This window comes from Anastrepha ludens, chromosome 3, assembly GCF_028408465.1.
Source record: "Anastrepha ludens isolate Willacy chromosome 3, idAnaLude1.1, whole genome shotgun sequence".
In the NCBI taxonomy this organism is placed as follows: Eukaryota; Metazoa; Arthropoda; class Insecta; order Diptera; family Tephritidae; genus Anastrepha; species Anastrepha ludens.
The window spans coordinates 129,369,149-129,392,326 of record NC_071499.1 but is presented as its reverse complement, the minus strand read 5'-3'; the positions used below and the strand labels follow the sequence as shown (position 1 = coordinate 129,392,326).

Here is a 23,178-nt window from a genome sequence, read left to right as displayed (position 1 = left end):
AAATGGATGTCAGCTCTTTCTGGTCGCTATTTTCACCGAAGAGTTCTTTAAAAACTGATCGACTTGTGTGATGAATTTTCAACTTCGTTTTAGTACTTTCTTTTTCTTGAGCTTTGTTTTGATGTTTGGCTTCCGCCCTGCTATTTATTCCTTGAACACCTGCCCATTGATAGTCTTTTTTCGGTACAAATATTTCAGCAACTCTTGCATCGGCTTTATGCCTTGTCCGAATTATTATGCGTGACGTTTCACTGGAGTTTTTTTTTTGTCTGGCGCCAAGTCTTGCCCACCGGCTGGTCGATAGACCTCACCGTCTTCATACTCATCATCAAATTTCCTATTGTGGTTGTCCTTATCTTTCGAGGGGCTTGCAAAGCATGAGTCACTTATTGTTTGAATAAGTCCTCGTCGTTCCGTCGCAGTTGTTTTCGTCGGCCTGTTTTTTTTTGTCCTCGGTGTCTTTTTATCCACTGCCGTCATATTAGAGTATATTTTATCATTCTGTTGAACCGGATGAAATGATTGCCGGTGTGCCTTCAAATCCACCCCGTACAAACGATTGCGCGCCAATATGGCATTCTCGTGGTCTTCCAGCAAGCTCAGGAATTCAGGCGAGATTCGTTTAAAGCGTTTAGGATTCAAGCGTCGTTGCTGAGATTCTCGTATGGGCCGCGCCAACCGCAAAAATTGATTTGGGTCGGACGGTTCCCGCGACGAGATGCCAAACATTTTACATTTCTCCGCTAAATTCGCACCATTACTATTCTGTTCACGCTGGCACTCATACCACGAAGTAGCAGTATCCGGCACATAGATACTTGACTTCTTCGCGGCGGTCCAGATACGGTCAGTGATCTTATTACAATCGGTGCGACAGCGCGTGTTGTTGGGGCCCAGCTGCTGTTGCAGTCCCATTTGTTGGTTCAAACGCATGGACTGGTTGACAGCATCTGGTAAGCCATTGGCGCTGATACTGTTCAGAAAGGCGGCATAGCTTGAGGGACATAAATAATCTTGTTCGGCTTGTTGTTGTTGCAGTTGTAAACGCTGCTGTTGAGCTTGGTATTTATTGTAAGTGGGCTGGTTTTTGTTCGTGAATAGATCAGGGCCATAGTAGTTGCCACAACGTGAAGCTGCTAAAATTTGCGACGTCAAATAACGATAGCAGTTTGTATTACCGAAATTGCCGAAACTCATAATAATCAATTAATATTCGCACATTGAAGACCGAAACATTTAATTTTGGTACACTTAGTGGTGGCGATTTTCTCAATTTTTTTAAATTTTTTAATAGTTTTCCGAATTAAAACGCAATGGGAAACGTGTAATTTACACAAATTTTCATATGAAAGTGACAAATTTTGAGGTGAACATGTGAGAAGCTCGAAATGAGCAAAGGCCAAAAATGTCTGAAAATGAACTGTTTGAAAATTGATGGAAGATTTAAAGTCTCCACACTACAAGATTGATCACTGAATCAAGGGTTGCCGTACTGTCATAGCCTTTACTTATTTAATTGTTCAAAATATAAGACAAACTGCGATGTTTTACGTTTTTTAAAGGTTCCTCATGAATATAAAAGTAGGAAAATCAAAAATTATTATTATTATTTATAGGGGATACATACAATATAACCCTAACTTAATTAGCGTTAATTAGTACACTGGTTACTAAGGCCTTCAGTGCTAAAATCAAAACTAAAAAGATTAAAAAACAGGAAAATGTGTGTATAGGTGCATACCTTGTAACTCTTTGATTAAATATTATAATTCGTTTAATTATGCCCTAATTATTCAATAATTTTTCTTATTGTGCCTCTGCGCTACAACAATAACAATAAAAAATACAATTTTTCTATGTAACTGTAATTTGTATAAATGACTTTCCAAATTTGTTGTTATTTTGCTCTCCCATTGCAGAATCGTTTCCGCCGTACAGGCAACATTTTCATTTCTGGTCGGCTTCATTGTATGCAAATCGACGTGCAGCAAGTCGTTCGTGTATGCCTCACATTTCTTGATGGAAGCATATGGCTGGTTTGGTACCGCTTACTTTATGTACGACATTTGGTCCATGTACAAGGTGCATACACAGAAAATCGCAGATAAATTGAAACTGATGCGGTTGAATGCCGCCACCACAGGTGCGACTTCATCGAATGGCGTCAATGTTGGCAATGGCATTGCATCTGGTGGCTGTGGTGACAGTGGTGATGATTCACCGGTACGTGTGGCTCCTCAGCAACGCGAAAATGATGATATCTATGACTATGATGGCGAATGTGTGCAAATACCAAAGGATGGCAAATGGGATTTCGTCAAATATGTGATAACGCATCCGGTCATGATGATCCATCATGTTTTCATTGGCACCTTTGGTTTGCTGGTTGTGACGGTGAGTGTGTGATGTGAAGTATTTGCACTTATACAGTATGTTAATTCAACATTTTTGGATTTTTATTTATTTTTGGCACAGTACATACGCGGTGGTGGCCACTGCATCTATAGTTACATGTTCATGATGGAATTTTCTACGCCATTTGTTTCCATGCGCAGCATATTGAGCACCATGCGCTTGAAAGATTCGCGCGCTTACATCATCAACGGACTGTTAATGTTGGGCACATTTTTCGTGTTTCGTGTCTTTATGTGGCCATATGTTATGTACCGTTACAGCGTGGCTATAAATGCGAGCTTGTGGCAGGTAAAAATTTTGTACCATATATGTTTAACAACAAAGTGCCTTTAAAGCACTTATAAGACTTGAGCTAATTGATTTCTTTTTGAGTCAAATGTAATTATTGCGCGCTCAAAAAAGACGCAGAAGCTCAGTACCATATCTCGAAATGTACTTGAGTATATAAAATTTTCCTTTGCTTTTCGCAGGCGCTGACCACTTTGCCAACCGGCTGTATTATCAGTATTATGATACTCTTCCTGCCACAGCTTTATTGGTTTTTCTTGATGGTCAAAGGTGCATTGAAGGTAAGGGAAAGTCGGTGCTTTTAATTATAAATGAGCCGGGCGTTGCTTGCGAGCATTGTTTATTATCAATATCATTGACATTTTTTCTATTCAAACCAATAAGCTACATGTAAATGGTGTTGCTGCTCTACCGAAGTCACCTGCTATGAATTCGCTTCGGAAGCAACGCAGCGATTTCGTAATTATAGTGTGTGGTTGCCACACTTAAGGTTTTAGTTGTACAGAATGCTAAGAGCGGCCGCTGGCAATCGTATTTTTAACCTATGGCGACATGATTTTTAATGCCCTGCTTATATAGAAAAAAGTAGAAAAAAAAATTATAATTATAAAAATAGTCTAAATGTGAAAATGTGTATTTGTCTTAAATCTTTGAGATAATGGGCGGAAGGGCCGTTTTTTAACAGAGGATGCAAAAACACACATTCCACTCAGTTTCGTACAGTTAGGTCAAAGTGGCAAGTCTGACAATCAAGACACAAAATTTAAAAATCAGCTCTAGTGCCACCCTCCTGAATGAATTCGCCTTGCTCTAAATAAATAAAATAGTAATAGGGACCTCATACCAAGGCTAAAATGTAGTAGCCGGTTTCTTTAAAATATTTGAATTAGTAAAAGTCTGCAATTTTCTTTTATGAGTAAAAATCTATTGAAAATTACCTCGATCCCAAATTGATTAAGAAATTCATGTTTGTTTGTGTTTTTGCTCGGGTTAACCCATATGTTGCGGGAGGCAAGGACGAAAATCAAAATGCGTGTCCTTGTAATTGTTGTAACTGCATAAAATGATCCTCACAGACGTCTTAGGAAAGAAATTCTCGTTTTTCCAAAATTTTGAACGGACATATTTCCTTCTTTGTGGTAATTATTGTACCAAATGGGGGAAAAAAATTATAATTACCAACCATCTATAAGTAGTCAAATAAGTTTGCGATAACGGTATGACCCATATTTATATAAGGCAAGAGGCCTAGACTTAGCAAGTGGCGCATAAATATGTCGGCAAGCCAAGAAGAGAGCTGCCTTAAATTACATGTGTTGGTAAGGCAGTGCGGCGAAGTGAGCTATAGCCATATTCGCTAGCGGCGAATCTTACTCGATAACTTTGTTGTTGCTTTCGCATGCAATTTTTTCGTCAAGTTAATCGAGCATAGAGATAGCGAGCGGGGAAATGGCGAATAGAAGAGGCCTATATTAAAATTTTATTTTTTTCTTATTCTTTGTATATTCATATATTCGTATATATTTAACATTTCAGGTTTTATTACCGCCTAAACAAAAGGCCCCAGCCACTAAAAAACTCAGGCAGTCGAAAAACAACAATTTGTCACCAGTAACACCAAACGCTGAACACGATTTTAGCCAAATTTGCAATGCCGAGGTCCACAGCGCAGCCAACATGCCGTTAACCCGAGACTAATTACTGACATTTCATAGAAATGATAAAAATTAGATAGATATGCAAACGGCAAAATTTTTTTGGCAGCAAACGGCAGTTAGTCCTCCCGAGGCTACTGCAGTAAATTGGCGAAGAAGATTCCTTATTCGTCTGTATGTTTACCAATAAGCTGCTTTGTTGTTATAGAATTAAGTTTGTACAATTTTAATTTGTGATTAATTAACTTATACTTATACTTAACATACATACAATGTACGGCACAATTTTTTGATAAAACTGAGTTGTAAGTAACAAATTACTTTGAATTAACTTATGCATTTCAATGGTCTTCTAACTCTGCTCTAAAAGCCACAAACTAACATTATAAGTGAGGTTAATATGTTATATTAATTGATTTAAACACCGTTAAATTAATGAACTATGTATGAACTGTGACTTTTCAACATTGAATATTTAATATTTAATTTGTGTTGATTGTCTTCTTGACGCATTTCTATTTACTTATTGCTGTAGGTATATGTATAGGTGTATTTGTGTAGCTGTGCATATACAAAAGCTAATTATTTTAGCATTACATACATAATAATTTTTTAATATAAATGTTACTTTAAATGGATAAATGTTATCCAAGGAATAGCTACTGCAGTGCAGCATACATATATATTTATAAATGTATAAAAAACGAACAAATAGCTATTATTAATAATACTTTCATTAAGTCAGCTAACTTGTAAAATTTCAGTGAATGCAGTACAACTAATTTTTCTAAATAATTTTCTTCTTGAGTTCCTTTACTTATAAAAAAATTAGAAATTATAAGTATTGATTATATCTAATTAAATTTGTATGTATGACTTGCCCACATAGAAAACATATGTATGTATAATAGATGTGTATTAAAAAACAGAAACAAAAACAAAAAAACAAGTGCAGTTTATTAGCATTTAATGAGCTTGAGCAAAACATGTAGAAAAACACAAAAGGCTAAACGAAAATAATTGATATGAGGTAAAACATTCAATGTCTCGCATTTTGCTGTACTTTATAGTGATGCATTTTAGCTGTATAAAATGTTTTAGTGTTGTGAAAAATATACAAATAAACATAAGTGTACGCCAGCCAGAAAGCAGATACACAATTAAATGTGTTTTACGTTTTTGTGCAGAAATGCAGAGGAAAATAAAATAATATACTGTGCGGCTATTTCGAGTATTTTGTTTATACATTGCCAGTATAGGAGGAATGAAAGGTTGGTTTCTAGGTATAACACCAAGTTTTGTTACAAATGAAATAGAAACCAAAAAATTGTAGCCAATCAAATCAAATTTTCCATATCAACATCTATCCATCGGGCATGTGCGAAAAAATCTCGTAATTTTATGCCGAAATCGAAATTGCAAATCGCACAGATTAGTTTGAGATGTGATAAACTTTAAGCGATTTCAAGGCGCATTCATTAAAGGTGGTTGCAGTAGACCAACAACAATGTTCTGTACGTTTGATTGGCAAAGCATTGGGAAACTAGAACACAAATAATGAATTCGCCTTGTTTCATTCTGAACCGACAGCCCCATGGATACGGCGAAAGAAAAAAAAAACAAATCAGCTGATTTACCAATAACATCTTTAATAGATTTGGCTTGTGCGATTTCAATGAGGTTCGAAGTTTAATTCGAAACAGCAGATTGTCATAAAACAGAAATTTCCAATTAAATTTGTATTGAAGATTTGAGTTAAATGAGCGTTTTACATTTTAAAAACAACTTGAAAAGTCATGAGAAAGTAGAGCAACGTCTTCCATGAGACCACACCAATTCTTTGCATATACAAAGTCAGAATTAAAAGAATAAAACGGTATCTTAAATTTTAAAAGAAATGCTAATTATCTCAAAGGCACAATGTCCAAAGTGGATCCTGTTTGGAAGGACGCAATGTGAATATCGGCAATCTTATTTACATTTTTATAACAAATTCGAGATCCCTGGAGTGATTGCCACATTTGCTGATACTTACTATAAAATGGTTATAAAAGCTGTAGATGCGCGCCATCCGACATCAAGTCACAATTCTTTTGTATTCAATTTATCCCATATGGAACGGCCTCTGGTGGTTAGGTATGAAATCGGGCCCCAAAGTTGTGATAAGATGTTCGAAAACAAAAACGCAACAGTAAAATTCAACATATGTTTAACACGTATTTATATGTTTGGCAAATAGTAAAATTAAAGTAAAAAATAAAAATAAATGAAATTATAAACTTAGTGCGGCCGTTTTCTCACCTAACCAATAAAGGCACTTCACCTCATCGACTATGCCTATCTTTAAGGTGCCCTTTAACTCTTTTATTTTCTCAACTGCTTGACAGAGATGAATTTGTTAGTTCCGAAACTAAGGTAAGGTAAGTGAAAATGCACTTCTTGAAAAACCATTTAAGTTAAGTAGTACCAGGCAAGGCGAATCTATTAAAACTGGTGTTGGCAAACCAGCTGAGTTGTTTTTTTTTCTTTCGCCGTGCCCATGTGGTTCTCAGCTCAGAATAAAACAAGGCGAATTCATTATTTGTTTTTTAGTTTCTCAATACTTTGGTTTGACAATCAAACGTACAGAACAATGTTGTTGGTCTAGTGCCACACCTTTAATGAATGCGCCTTGGTACCAGGTAAGAAAATCAGTTCTTTATATCGCTGTAATTACAATCCATAAATTGTAACGGACATATTAACTAAATTAAAACCATTAGGTGATGTTTTCAGTGAGCCATATCACTTAATATTTCTGTCCTAGGAATGCATTTTTGAATTCTGACATTTTGTATCCGTGTCGTTCCGGTAACGTTGGCTTTAAAAAAGTTCTTTTACAGTTTTCTGTTTAATCCAAAACCGACTTCTTGTACCCCGGCACCCTTGACAAGGTTTAGTTGAAGCCAACCAAAGATAGCCAGTTCATATTGAGATCGTAAATAGGCCTCCACTCATTCTCTCAATAGGAAGGACTATTGAAAATTCATTAACCACTTTGCCAACTGCTAAGCTTTCAACGCGAATACTTCTATTCCAGTACATCCTCGTCTGTGCGGAAGGAAATCAAGTCCTCCGGATTGTAGCTTCTTTATTTGAGCTTTATTTGCCTTCAAAATTTATCGAAGCTTGCCTGCATTAACTCATTTCTTTAAAACATGCAATTTAATTATCCTGAAGCTCTTCAATAAATTGCAACTCGACATTTCCTTTTCCGTTTGCAAACGTGTGCGAGATGTAAGTGAAAAGTAAATAAAATAGGATTCCACAAAATTAGATTGTATTTGCATTTGATTCCGAAGTCGCACACCAATAACCACTTTGTGGAACATAATAATAATTTATTCTTAGAAGTGGCAACACGACTGCAAATAGAAGCGCAACGTGCTGTGCACGGCAACTCTGCAATTCAGTTGAATTCGGAATCTCGTGAAGTACGGATAAAATTGTGTGATCTGTGTGAATAGCGCGATACCTCGCTTACGAGTATAATTTCCGGGTAGTGTTGTGAAAAAAATAAAATAATTATAAAAGCTGAGTGCAATTTCGTGTTCGTTAAAGTCGCTTATTAACAGAAATGGTGAGTAAAAAGAAAAGAAGTGTTGTTTGGTTGACGTGTATGAAAAATATTTATCACAAAGCACACGCTGTTCTATTATATAGCGGGTGCTGCACTACCCAGGCACTCCAAGTAATCGTGTTATTACGTCTCAATGTGGTTTATGTAGTTTTAGTTTTGTGTCGAGCGCCTCTAAACTTATAGCGTATTTTGTATATTGTGTTGGTTCGTATATGCTGGAAAAGATTTTGGCACATCATGGAACTTATTGCTTGGCAGATTTGACTGCCTGTTGTCACTGCGCCTGCTAACTTATGTCGTAATTATGTGAAATGTTGAGAACGCGTTCAAGTATTTTATGCGTGCGCGTTTTTGCATAATTTCGTATTGTTGTATTGTGTGCATAACCAAAATGTTCTAATATGCTTTTAGCGTGGTCATAGTGTGCGATTGCATGAAATCTGTAAGCTGAAAATCAACTATTACTTACAATGATTATTTGCATTTTCGTTGTGAAGATATTCGTTTTTGTTTTTTCCCTTTGCACGTTGTCATGTCGTCGTTTCATCAAATCGCTTCTCTTCGTTGTTTTCATCTACTGTGTTCTACTTGTAATTCTTTGCACGATTCATCTCGTGCTTCTCATTGTTGGTGTAGTCATCTCTTTTTGGCACGTGTCTGCACGCAAAATGCTGGCCAGCTGATTAGTATGGTGGCCAGTGTCGTAACACAGGGTTGTGTTTGTTTGAATTGAAATTTTGTGGGAATTGAGTTAATTACGGCACAACTACATTTTGTGTAGATTATTTTAAAAAATATCTGTTATTAGTATTTGCTACAAAATTTTCTTATATTATTATTTGCCAGAGCGTTGCCCAGAAGCGCAAAGTGCCGAACTTTTTCTTAGTGGAGTCGAATAGAGGATTATCTTTTAATTGTAGTATCTCGTGTCTCAGTATTTTATTTTGGGAAGTCCCTAAAAAATTCTTTGTACAGAAAACAACAATTGATTATAAATATACATTCCTATTTTATAAAGGGTGCTTTAAATATCTTTAATGGTATTTTATTTTGACACTTTGGAAAGGTAAATAGACTAAGAAAGGTAAATAGACTAAGAAAGGTAAATAGACTAAGAAAGGTAAATAGACTAAGAAGTTTAAAAGATAGTTTAGTGTCATTGCTTTTGAAAAATCTTCGAGAATGAGTTATTATATTCTGTCATTAGAAAGTTTTTAATAATATTTTTCATGTGTGCGGGTAAAACAATCTGTTCTACTATTATTTAGAAAAATTAGTTATCAGAGTAGGTTTTGACTTTTCAACAGTGAATTGACTTTTCCACAACAAAGAATCGGCGAATCTTTGTTAAAATTTCTCGCTTATTATATTGTGTTTGGAAACCCGTAGTACAAAATTGATGAGAATTTACAGTATTATGTTGTCTTTGCTGTTCTTGCAACAATACATTATCGGAGAATGCTGCAGAAAGGGTAGTTGGAAAAATAACGATAGCCAAAGCGCAAGTTCCCATGACAGTCGGTTCTACGTTACCGGTATATCTGACTAAGGACATTCACTCCAGGGGCATTCTCGGTCCATGTATGGGAAATGTTTATGCTGCAGCAACAACAACAACAACATTAAGAATTCTACAATAAGAAATGGTTCTTTCCCAAGGGGTCGTGACGTCAGAAAATATATAAACAAAAATACGAAGAAGTGTAAGCGAAAGCAATTGTAAACTGTCACACACAATAGGCACTTATGTTAACCGATGTCCGTAAACGGCTTCACGTAAATTACGCTTGGCTTATTTTGATGGCAGAACGCTACCCTCTTTCTACATTTGAAGGTTTATTATCATTCGCGTTTTTACAATTTAAATTACAAATTTTAAAGCAGGACCCAACATTTTAATTTTAATTAAATTTACATGTAAAAAATAAGATGTGACAGGTACATATAAAAGAAAGACCACTTTTTACTTACGTAAAGTGACGAAAAATAACACGTGGCTGTTGAAGCTAAATTTTATATGTCTCCATCAGTTTAAATCCAGAAATGTATACCTGCTTTAAAAATTTGTTTCTCATGCGAAAACATTGAACGGTTTCAGGCTTGGTTTAGATAGGAGTTGTATTTGTACCTGTGACAATATTGAAACTGGGCCTTTACCTAATGCGCATTTAATTTCCATAATATTTTTATTTATTATTTCTTAGAATGTTATTATTATCGTCTTCTTCGTTGTGCATGCCTATATGTGCATCTGTGGGTATTTAAAGTTTAGAATTTTCATAATTTTTTTTTGCTAAATTTTAATTTATAACCCAATTCGTGATAGTAGCATGGGATTTATAGCCAATGCCCTGCTTCAGAGAGCTTCACTGCTCGCGCTACACATGCATAGACATATGTATTTGCTTCTTATTATACACATACGCATGCATAATGCAAGTATGTAGGTAATTATGAAACCGTGAGAAAGTGCCACCCGCCATAAGTGCCCCTGCTAAAATTGCTTACCTACCATATATCTGCTGCCTGAACTTTTAGCCTGTTCCCGCTTTTCCTCCGACGCACAGCTATAACTACATTCATATGTACATACTTACGCAAGGAAACAACATGGTTTTTGCGGCGCATGCGCATGCGCACCACCCTCATCATGCCAACGACCCGGCCGTGTTTCCTGCGAATGTATACACAAAGGGATATGTAAAATGAGCAGAAAATACAAGTGTACAGTGAATTTTTTCGTGCACGAAATGCGTGTGTATACCCAGGTTTCTTGACTTTTTTTCACTTGCATTTCTTATTTGGCGCATTTTTTTGCAGTGTACAATTTGTAGCTGTGAACATGTGTTGATTTTTACCGTTTTTGTTTTGCTCGCATTTTTTCCATGGCATGTGCTACATTTTTCGCCTTGTTACAAAACATTTTTTTTTATTGTTTTTTCCTTGTTCGGTCTTCTTCTTCAACGCATTTTTTGTTTTTATTTTTCTGTTCGTAATCTATACAGAAGCAAGTAAAATTGGGAATAACTGCGTGTCCTGGTAATTTTTCCCTTGCACACACACTCATCAGTGCAGAGGCATGTATAGAGCACTTAAATGTAGGGCGCAGGATACTTGGTGGAGAAATAGCGATGCTTTCGTGTTTTTTCGCACCATTTTTTTTGTGTTTTTGGTATATTGTTTTGATTGCTGCCTTCTTATTGCAAGGTCGTTCGTTTTTGGCTTTATTTGGGTTTGTTTAGTTAGGGCCCTTAAACAGCAGGAGCGGTGTGTGATGGTTGTTTTCTCTTTTTCCTTTTTTTCATGACCGAAAGTGGTTTTTATGGCATTAGTGGAGTTAGGCTTTATTGCGTATTGCTTAGAGTGAAGAGCATCTGTGGCTAGATGATACTTTTTTCTATTTCTTTTGTTTGCGAATTTTTTTTGAAGGGCGTGAAATGGACATACATTTTTAAAGACGGAAAGGAGAAATTTGATCGCAACTAATAGCAAATTTAGAGCGGATAACATCTGGAACTGAAAACTTTAAAATTTTTAAATTAACAATTACATGATTAGAAAGACTAGAAACCCGAATTTGAAAAGTTGATATGCTTGTCGAATTTAAATTTTTTTTAGTTTTTTAATCAACAATTGATAGCTAGAAAGAGGAACAAAATTTTAATGAACTGCAGTTATGTGTAAAAATTGAATTTAGAAATTAAAAAAAAAATGAATTAACACGTAACGACAAAGAGTAAAACATTGAATTAACAAGTTTTACAATTTTTCCACTAGATAACTTTGCCAGGCTGTAGCAGCTTCTGACGCCGTTTACATGCATTTCACTCAGTTCTTAATGTTCGTTCACTCTACCCAGTACCGAAGAAATTTAGGTCGGAGTTCATTCAACCCCGATTGTACTGTAACTAGAAAAATCGTAAAAATCGAATTAATTTTCACTTAATTACAAAGTCGAAAAAACCGAATTTAAAAATTTTAAAACTTGGACAATTAACTGGAAAGAGTAAATTGAATATGAAAATTTTCAGAGTTGTTTAAAATACAGAGAGTACCTATCCGGGTTTCGCTAGTTGAAAAAGATATATGACCCTCAAAATATTTTCAGAGTGTATTAGAGGGTCTTAAACGACCGGAAAAGAGGAACATTCGCTCAGCACAGCTCGTACTATCTTAGGTTTATTGAGCGAACTGGGTCTTGTGGAGGGTGGAGGGCACAATAGATCCTAAAGTCGAATTTATAAGTAAGGGGTCTGGAAAGTCAGTCGAAAAGTATGTCAAACTAATAACCATTTATCCTATTTTCGCTGTCCATTTTTTCTTCATTCGTTTGGCCCTTAAGTACAATAAGCAACAAAATCTCAGTTCGTGTTCTGTTATAATAAAATCCAATTCTGTCAAACTTTACACACTCAAAACAAGACTATTTGAAATGAGTAGAAAAGAATCCTACAGCAGGGTTTTGACGCCATATTCAAATGAAGTTACAACCATATATGCTTCCGCTTATCAGAGACTGGAACTAAGCTTGGAATGGGTTACGGAAGGCCTCAGTTCTCGACTAGATTTTTGTATGTGCGTCCCGAATGAGATTATGAGCCTCGAAACGCTTCAAATACGTCGGTACATTCAGGCTACTCGACTCAATAAAGACTTATACACAACTTTTTATACAAATTTATATTCAAGCAAACATATTCACATATTTATCCGTTTATTTATCAAACATTTAGGAAGGCTACCATGCGTAGGTACTCCCGAAAAAGGCAAACAAACAAAAATAGTCTACCAACGTGAGCAAGTTGGTTGGGTGCTTCGAAGGTATGAGAGTGTGCTCTTGCCAGTGTGAGTGACACTAGTGGAAACACATTTATAAGCTGTATGCAGTATATTTCATGCTTCAACCGTGGACTGCGTTGCGTCCGCTGTCATAGTTTTTGTGCCTACGAAATGCTGTAGTGAGGTTGGTAGTGTTCTGATTACAGGTGCCCAGCACACTCGACTCCTCGTCTGTGCATGTTTCTGCTTGCTATGCACATCTTCTGTTTCGCTTCCAACTCTCTGTAGCGCGTTCTGCTCGGCAAATTCTACACGACTCCAACGATTGTTGCCATTGCGGCTAGTAGCAATTGCCCTCTTCGTTAAAGTTGTGTAGTTTTGCTAGTGTTTGCTGGTGTTCGCATGTGTATTTGTGTTGGCGTTGTTGATGGTAGCAAGTAAGTAATGGGTGCCTTTTTTAGATGCATTGATATATTGATAAGTTTATGTGGCAAAATTAGCTGTTATAAAATTGCCCAAAAATGTGCGATTCTGTTTGATTTCGTATTAGAAAATAAAATGGTGCACAAAAAAGCAGAGAGGCAAAGCTTCATTGCCGAAGAGGTTAGGACGAGTTCCAAAGCAGTTCCATCTAAACTAATAACACTGAAATGTCGGCAATGAAGAAATCTAAACTTGCCCATTACCTGTTTTTTGAGGCTTCAAACTAAACAGTGGGCGGGCGCTGTTGTGGTGTGAAATGTGAAAGGTTACACGGGCAGTCGGAACAACGAAATTGTGTTTAAGAAACCGGAAATATTATATAGTAGGAAGCGTGGGAAAGGGGCCTAAATGTCATAGAAATTGCAAGCAAATAAGTCAGACTTTTAAGAAGCTTATAAGTTTATAATATATTAGTTTTATATCAAAAACCATTTTATTCAAAGCCTTAAACTTTGTATCAAATTTATAAAAAATATTAAAGAAAACCTTGAAATTTCAAACTTTTTAGCCACAAAGTGGAAGCTCGAAATTCGCGTTGATTTTTGACCTAAGGTGTTGCGCATTTTCTTCTCATAAGAAAAATATCGCGCATTCGAAGACACAGACACTCGCTAGTTAGTTTAAAATAAAAGGTTGTATGCCTCCAATAAAAACACCCATTACATATGTACCATCGGATATTGCCCGCTAATTGAAGAATGTGCCCAAGTCAGTTGTCTCGCTGTTTGCAACTATTTTCAACTATTCATATGCCTACTGTCCGTTCATCTGTTTGCCACCATAAATCCTAAGCTCTCTACCCATCCGCTTCCCACCACTTTGAAAGCCAGGGCACACACTTGTACTTACTTGCACACATGCATACATACCAATTACCTCGTATCCTTGCCGGCTCATGGCATCCTCTATTATGCTGTGCTACATATAAGCTCCAACATCGGTTTTGTTTTTTTCTTGTGCGTTAGCCACCTGCTACGTTTGTTGTTGTCGGAGTACATATACACATATATATATACATACATATCATGACGAAAGGGTTGCTAAGCTCGTTCGACTCGTTCCTCGCTCGCTTTTGCGCTGTGCCGCTACTGTATGCGATTTTCTGTGTTGTTTTGTTGCAAGCGTTTTGTTCCTGTGCCACAGCAATTACAACAAATATCGTTTATGGGTTTTGTACGCTTCGAAATGAAATTTTGTTAAACTTGTCGAGAGTATGTGACCCGGTCGTACATATTCCAAGTGCCAGTTGATGAGTACGTTAGGTACAGTGTAGACGTTACTTTTGTGCTCCCAAAAATTTGAAGTGCCAGTTAAACTCCTTGGAGCTTGACTCAGTGTAGAAGCAGTTCATTGTGGTCTATAAGAGGTGTGCTGAAAAGCAGTTATCCTGTGAGTTTTTGTGTCTTCATTTGAAGTGTATCTACTACTTGAAAGTTTATAAATTATTTTTGAAAATTTCGATCCGCGCCTCAATATGCTGCCTTGCTCCGAGCGCGTATTAGCGTGTGTGGCACTTTACCATCGATTTTTTAGGTGGTAACGTTTGCTGGAAAATACACACACGAACTTACATGCATACAAAGAATGAAGTATCCTTTGGGGGTGACATGGTTGTGTATGAAGTGAAAGCAGGTTTTAGTTTGAAATCAGGCAACACAAAGGCTCAGAATGCGTAAAGCAAAGATTTCTGGGAATGATAAGAAATACTATACATAGCAAGATTTTACACTACCATTGCCACTTTTCCAGCGCAAGCCGGCTTAGTTGAGTTTGTTTATCTATGGTATATGGGCTGGCAATCTAAAATTCGTCGATTTCCAACCCAATTTGTAAATTGAATATTAAAAAACTGAGAAGAAATTGTCTCCGTATAACCATAGTTCTTTAGCAGACAAAGCAGGACAAGACAACTGCCGTCCTCCTGCGAAAAAGCAAAATAAAAAAAAGTCTCGTAGAAGCTCTTCTTGAACTTATTGCTTCTATTTTACCTGCCAGTAGCCTCAGTATGTAGTTGAATAGTTGCAATATGGGTCTAGAGGAAACGTGGAACAATAGGGTCTACAGAAATCTTTTGTGTTCTGATGAAGTACTTCTAAGTATTACTATTCCACATACTAAATAAACCTTCTAAATCCTAAGATATCTTTTCTACCCAAATTCCTGAAGGCCGAGGATGCAATTTTTTTCGTAACTGATTCATTCCCAGTCTGAAAAAGAGTGAAAAAATGTGCTCAAACCTCTCATAGCTCTCAAAGCAATTAATGCATTCTATGCCAAAGCGATCTATCAAGTCAGGGTGGGAGCGACTTGTAACCAGTGAATAATCTTTGTCAGGCCCCCTTAATTGCATCATCTGCTTTTTCTGCTAAACAAGTAACCAAAAAGTTTCTCCCGCCTCAGTTCATCGAGCGCAAAGCAGTACTTTTGAGTTTATAAACTCTTTTATTAGACCTTAAGGCGATAACCGGTTAATGCGACAAATTTGTCATGTTGTTGTTGTAGTAATGCTGTATATTTTATAAGTAACTGTTTTACTATTATTTTTCCTTACAGGCTTCTTTGAAAAAGTCCATCGACTTTAACGACGACGTCGATCTAGATGATGATGATTCTTGCTCCGATTTTGATGACGATGAAGATCCAGATAAAATAGAAGTACCAGGTGAGTAGCTACAAAGTTAATCAGCAAGAGTTTTGAATACTTGGTTTTAGTTCTGGCATAATGCTGGAGGAATTATGAGCTTGAAGCTACAAGCAATAGCGCTTCCATGACAGTCGTTGTACGTCACTGGAACGACCCGGATTTGTATCCCGCTAAGGACTGTCAGTCTTAGCAGTATTCTCCAAACACTTAGATAGATAGGTTTTTTATATGGTGGAAGCACATTACTACTTTCTAATTCGATGTACGAGCCTGCAGTCGCTCCGAATTAAAAATGCTTCTTCACTAGTCAGGCAGTTGGTGTGTTTGGCTTCTTCGGTTTTAGAAGAATCCCAATTAGAGTGATATGCCTGTTCCTGGAGTTTTCCATGTCTTATCCATAATGTTCAATTATGTTTGAAAGGAGGAGTATAAGTCTTCTATCTTCTATCCACATAGATTTTACCGAACCCAACTTAATTTGGTCAAGCAATTAACCTCAATTTTTAAAGCGCACTCCTGCTATTCTCAACTGATTTATGAAAAATTCGATAAGCACCATCTGCTTCTGCACACCCACTTCTTTTGCCAGCGTATGTGGTCCCTAATAGTTCAGGTTTACTGACAATAGACTGCTGGGTAGCTACTTTGCATCTCAGACTCTACATACATTTCGCTCGTTTCTACAAGTATTCCCTCCGATAATATTTGACTGAACAGATATGCAGGGGCTTTCCAATATATTTGCTCGACTTGCCAGAGAGGTATGTTTCTGGATTGAGACACATACAAGTAAGATGCCTTTGCTTCCTTTCCCTGAAGAAGACGACTCTGAGTAAACAGCTGGTGAGTCTTTGTTGACAGCAAATTGGCGGATAATTTGAATTTTCTGACTGAAAAAAAAACCTGGAAACTCGCTAGCTTTCATGATCTTTGTGATCGTTTTTAGTTTTCATGGTCTTATTATCGCGTCTGCTATCAAAGTTATCTACAATGCACGCAGTCTGAGTTGAATACCTGAGACCTCCTATTATCAAGCTGCTGTCTGCCCGCAACATAGTCGTATACGTCGAACAACTTCCACATAAAACACTAGAAAATGTGTCTCGCCTGAATTTTCTTCTTTTTTCAAAAGTTGCAAAATCTCGCCGTCGGTTACTTTTCCCTCCACTTTGCCTTCTCGTTAGAAACAATTTCGAGCGAGAACTTTACTTTTCATTGCTGCCAAAGTGACTCTCCACCTTCATCTGCACTTCATTTCCAAATTAAATTCTTTAAATTCGCCAAAGATACCCATTTGCCACGGGCAGGCACACATATACCCATTCACACTCGCACATACACACATAGAAATTCAACTACACACATATCAACCCAAATATTTATCTGTAAAACCCAAGCAGTTAACTTATTTATGCCAACAAGCAACCAACCGCCAACCACCCATTGAAAGCAGCCCCAGTAGTCAGTAGCCACAGCAGCTTTATTTAAAATTTTCATGCGAACTACATTCTCGAATTTAATCACCAACACCATCAACAACCCTATCACTATGAAAACAACAACGAGAACAATGCAGGGCAGGATGAATTTCCCACACCGACTTCCAGGGTATTTCCCAAAAAAGTGTGCTATGAATAGCACATAGCAGTTTCATTGAAGCGAAGATGGGCACTAAAACGCAATGAATGTAGTATGAGGATATGGTTGTAGTTGCTGTTGTTGTTGGCAGATATAAGGGAGGTTATAACCATTCTGTGGGTAGTGGTTCAATTCGTTGGGAAGCAAGTTGTGTATGCCAGCTGGTTGGTTGAACGGTTACTTTAATGGTTAGTTTCGGGGCAACAGCGCTCAACTTTCTGGCAAATACAAAAACTCTCAAAGTCGAAAGTTTTCGTATGCCCCTTTCCACATTTGGTTGTCATTACGCACCGCTGTAGGACTTGTCTCTTCCATACTTAAGCCATAGTGCCTTGCTGTGGCGTTCTCGAAATTCTTTCTCTTTGCTCGTGCTGTTGACTGCGTTTGTATAGGTATAAGTATTATATTTTCGTGTCGTCAAAATTGTGTGCCCGGAATAGTTGCCTCCATTGTGTCCTGTCCACACAACCACATGCACTCTATTATCAGTGGGTGTTAGTTAGCCTGATGTTGCAGCTCTTATTTGCATCAGTTGCTCAGCCTTTCGGTAAGGTTTTGTGTTAGTTTGACATTATGCATTCCTGGCCGAGCGATTGGTTACCCATATACAATAGGTTCGCATTGTACGCGGCTGTTAATCGGGGATGCTGGGTGTTCATTTTAAATGTGTTTATTTCAAAAATGTGTGGCTTATTTTGTGGTGCTATTGGTTAACTTTATTACAGAATTATTTTCGCCATAGACTACTACCACTTTCTTCTGCCATCTGCCATTCTAAAATATTGAACTGGGGTTTTGTCTATCATTTGCTTCTCTCTCTTTTTCTGAAAATTGGGGGGCAAAATAAGAGGTGGAGCTGAGTAAAACTCTGGAGTACCTAGAAAGGTTTAAAAATAGTATATAAAGCTCATAGTGAGGTGAAATATCGAACAGATCTTTACGTTTAGAGGTAAGGCTAACCCAGAAGGTGGTCGAGTGTGAGGAAAAAGGAAGAAAGGGTGAGAGAAAAAAGGGGATACCTGTACGCGAATACACAGCAATACTAGAGGGCTTCTATGGATCGGACCAACTAAAAATTTATGGAGAAGAAAAATATTCGGAAAAATGTTGTTAAGGTAGAACCGACTGTCGTGACCTGTGTCGTAGGTGCTGGTGATTTGCTTTAGTTTACTCTTCACAATTTTGTCTTACTCTTTCAAGTCAAAATATACGCATTTCTTAAAATCAAAGTCTACGCCTTAGAGTTCCTGTGGATAAATAAACAGAAAAAACAGTCAAACTGCTTTACAGCCTCTTGCCCGTCCTATATCCACCTGAAAACTAACTCGGCACTGCGGTCCTGTAGGATGAGAGCTGTGACTAGGCTCGTTAAGGCCGGAAGCTTTAAACGCTCTGTACTTTGACTATCCAATCAAGAGAATGTGGAGAGTCCTTCACTTTTGTGAAATTTTTGTGTATTCCAACACTTGAAACTGATCGACATACCTGCCAATTACTATTGAACTTAAGCTTAAGTGTCTTTGAGCTTCAGCCAACTAAGGTTAATTAAAATGTAGTTTGCTCGCAAGATGGATGGACGCATGTAACACTCATAAAATATACAAAGCCATCAACTTTCTGGATTATAGTTTTTTGTCACTGAGTTTCCATTTATTACTTGGTCTGCAAATGCATTTACGAGCACTTCTGATACTCAGTTCATTGCAATTGCCTACCTTTGACGCTCCCAGCTTTGAACTAGCACCTCTCGCTCACTCTTTCGGCTATCAATATTTTTGCCTTCCACTTGCAATTCGTACCCAAATTCGGTGGACTTCTGTAGGTGGTGTCTACATGGTTGTGTGCATGCGTACACACACATACATACTCGTATGTGGGCATGTATTGTTTTGCATTAACGCAGATGCCCATCGAACTGCTATCCCGGGCTAACTAACTTTGTTGGTGTTGCTATAGCCATCGTTATTGGTCAAGGCATTGCTCATTCCACCAATGGGAGAACGCCTTCCTTGCTGCTCCTCTTCATCACAATTCCGCAATACGCGCACGCACAGCCTGCCGAGCAGCCTGTTCATATGGAGTTGGTTGCCTATTTACACATATATGCATACGTGTGGATGTATAGGCGTGTGCTTGCGTGCATATATTTGTTTGATTGCATTTGCTATTAGAAATTAGTGGAATTTCGACATTCTACCTGTGATTACGTAATGCAAGGACACACACAAGTGCATCGCTGCAAGTGCCTGAGTAGGCTTGTCATTTGGAACATTTGCACACCTGCAGCTAGTTTGTTATTGCTACCGCTCCAGTTCCCCCGTTTGCATTATAATTAAGGTGCATAGCTCACCTATTGACTCGCGCTTTGCCAACCTTCAGCCTTTGTCCAGGAAGTTTAGCATATTAGTTCGTTTTAAGCGTCCTTGTTTGTCTTCACTCAACACCCCTTCCCACTTGTTTGGCGTTTAATCTTGATTGCTCAGTGATTGTTGGTATGTTGGGAGAGGGGGGTAGCGTTGTATGAATTCATAGGTGTGTGAGTGTGTGTGTTAAGAGTGTAGGGCGGGCGTTGCTACTTAGTTGTAGTGCACTCGGTGGTGGCTCCTCAAAAGTAGTTTCCGATTTTGTGGCTGATTTGAGCAAGTTGAGATTAATAAATTTGTCGAATTCAAAATATAATTGCTTTAAGGTTGAGAGAAGTGCATCAAGGTGAAATGTAAGACAGATTGTGGGCTAGGCCAGTGAATCCAACTGCTGCACAAATCTTCTAGAGATGCATTATTGAAGATTAGCGCTAGCACAAACTACGCTTAACCGGAAAAGCTAACCAATTTTAAAGTTGTACTCGTCTAGAATATTTTGTCTTTTGCAATATATTAGGCATCACTTTCGAATATGCGGATAGTAAATTCTGCTTTTAAAAGTCTTACAAAAAGCCTTGCTATATGTCAGTAAAAATTGCATTGAGCGCGGATTCCCAAAACTCACATTCCCTTCAGAATTACACTCCAGCTGAAGTATTAGTTTTCACGGAAGTTAGTGGATGAAGCTTTGCGGAGAGCTTCGAGAGATGTTAATCTGCAGTAAGAACTCTCGACTGATTTGAGTTGCGCATCTAAACTTTCGCAGGACTGTTTTCGATCTTTATAGGAGACGGCTCAACAGAACAGATTCCAGCTCAATTGAGTTCAACACTAAGTAGGCTATTGCTGAGAAAACATGCCTATGAGGTCCGCCACTTGCCAAGTACTACTTAGATAAGCTGGGATCACAATACAATAATCCGATTTTAAGTGTTATTTGGGCAAAATGAAATCTCATATCCGATAATATTCATAGTAATATTCTGAATATAGAAAATATAACTGAAAAACAAGATTTGAACTTTCAATTGGACACATTTTTCTGTTAAGAACACAATGCTATTCTCTCGATAAATGGTTGCCGGTGATATTATCTCTAAATTTTTGATTCAGTTGATACATTTTTTTTGTAGCTGAACAGTTAAAGATCTCGGTGCTTAACAAACTATTGCTTTTCACGGCTCTGCGCCAAAACAAAATTGATACGTGCGTCATGCGGGATTCGTTCCTTGGAAGAGGGTAACCGTTGCGTTTATTTTCCAATGTCAACAAAATTCTAACACGGCAAAGCTTGATGACAGACGATCCAAAGAATGACCAGAGCTCTTTTCAAAGATCTCGCAAAAGCTATAAAAACACTGAGGAGAAATAAACGGTTTCTCTCACTTTATCCCAAACTGTTCAGTTCTGTGTAAAAATAAGCGACATCACCTTTTTTAGATGGACTCCTCTTAAGTGAGGAGTGGACATGCAGAAGCTTATTAGTTCTTAAAGATACACAGTTACAAGATTCACAGTAACACTGTAAGGTTCATAAAGGGAGTGTAAACCAGTATCTGTATGTTAGTTTTAGGAAATTATTACACGCTGCTTAGCATGACTAGCGCTGGTATGCTCTAACAATTCGCGTTGCGTCTAAATTAGGAAATAATAAATAAGTTTGATGAACACAGTTTGATAGTAAACATTTCAAAACTTTATAGCAAAAAAAAAAAGTACTGTAATCGGTTGCGCCACTTTTGATTTGTTACAGTTTGCACATAAGTTGTGTGGCTTTTAAATATATTTTGTCTTAAAGACATTCCTCTTTTGTAAATTTATCCGTTTTATGTCCTTCCAGGAGAGACTAGCTTCAAAATACAAAAACCTCTGTGCGAATCGTAGCATTCTGTGCATAGGTTTTAGCACACATACATAATTTAGGACTTTATTTTATAAGATGGAGAGAAGCAGAAATTCTGAACGTGATTTGTTCAGCTATTTGGCGCTTGATGATCAGCTTCCATAGATTTATTTAAATATCCTTTGAGTTCTTAAACATTTATTCCACAATTTACTGTAGTAATTCGTAAAAACACAATCCGTTACATATTCAAACTCTCCTTCAATTGCTCTCCGGCAGATATTCTTAGTAAATTAAGTGTTAAAATAAACATCAATTTAAAATCTCTCCAACCACTAACTAATTCCTTTATACCTTTAAGGAAAATAATTACCATATCAACTGCACTCAACGACACTTTTCCTTTCATTCCACAATCACTATGCCAGTCCACATCACACACTCTATCACGAAATGTGTAGAAATACAACAAACACACGCTCAAGCAAAAAACACTTTCATTTTCGCTTTCATTGAAGGAATTTCCTAAAGCAATTAACTACCTACTCCAGCTAGCCCTTAATTGTCTTTTCTTCTCACACACGCACACACATAAACACTCTGCCAACACCTTACCCAAATTGGCCACAAAATGTACTTAAGCCACTCAACTGTAAGAAATGTAAATATAAAACACTTGCAGGCGTTTTAAATGCAAATTCTAGGCCACAAAAAATATTTGTATATAGTACACATGCACACATATGTACGTATGTATGCGCCATGCATTACTGGAGCACTTAAGCTGACCTAAGTGACTGCTGTCTGTCTGAATAGAAAATTTTACCAATTTCTTAAACTGTCAGTCGATTCGTATGCACCCTGGCTGCAGCCTATGTCGGCTTGTCTTGTGCCTGCTTGCATCTCCTTACGACATATCCTTGCCGGCTGCATTCTTGCATTCTTCCGCAAGCTGGGCAACGAGCATGACCTACTCCTTGCTTACTTAATAGACTTGCACTTGTAATCCTTGCAATTTGTTGCATTACTCTCGTCCTTTCGTAAGTATTTTGCTGCTCCTTCAGCCTGTATGTTAATATCCATGTATGGACACACTCATTTGCACTTATGTGGACAGTACAAGCACTTATTTGAAATGTTTTCCAATTTATCTTAATTTGCTACACTTGTTTGCCCCCGGATTGCCCATTGTTTTGCTTTGGTAATCGTTGTTGTATTGCGTGTAATATCCTGTTTACCAATTTGCGTATCGTTTAAGTATTTCAGTATTTCATTATTTTAGAATAGGTGACAAGACAGTTGATATCTTGTGCTAGGCATTCCCAGCTTACATCACATATCTTTGTATATATATTCATTGCTGTGCGTCGACTTGTGAGAATTGAGGAAATTTTTGGTTTGTAATCTTTTTAAGGCTTTAGTTTATTTGTGTGACTTGAATTTGACTTACG

The 23,178-nt window shown here is 37.4% G+C and overlaps 2 protein-coding genes across 5 annotated transcripts in view; both read left to right on the top strand.

Annotated features, from left to right (window-relative positions):
• LOC128859220 (ceramide synthase) overlaps positions 1–5,523 on the top strand; it is a 49,298-nt gene extending 43,775 nt beyond the window's left edge. For all 4 annotated transcript variants that reach the window (XM_054096028.1, XM_054096026.1, XM_054096027.1 and 1 more), the window contains 4 exons: positions 1,920–2,394; positions 2,476–2,703; positions 2,886–2,984; positions 4,240–5,523. In XM_054096028.1, the coding sequence (XP_053952003.1) occupies positions 1,920–2,394; positions 2,476–2,703; positions 2,886–2,984; positions 4,240–4,401 (964 nt within the window). In that variant the 3' untranslated portion in view covers positions 4,402–5,523. The remainder of the gene's footprint in view (positions 1–1,919; positions 2,395–2,475; positions 2,704–2,885; positions 2,985–4,239) is intronic.
• Positions 5,524–7,805: 2,282 nt separating this feature from the next.
• Positions 7,806–23,178, top strand: part of LOC128859218 (protein strawberry notch) — a 56,673-nt gene continuing 41,300 nt past the window's right edge. Inside the window, exons 1-2 of the mRNA XM_054096025.1 lie at positions 7,806–7,977; positions 15,793–15,901. Of these exons, the coding sequence (XP_053952000.1) occupies positions 7,975–7,977; positions 15,793–15,901 (112 nt within the window). The 5' untranslated portion in view covers positions 7,806–7,974. The remainder of the gene's footprint in view (positions 7,978–15,792; positions 15,902–23,178) is intronic.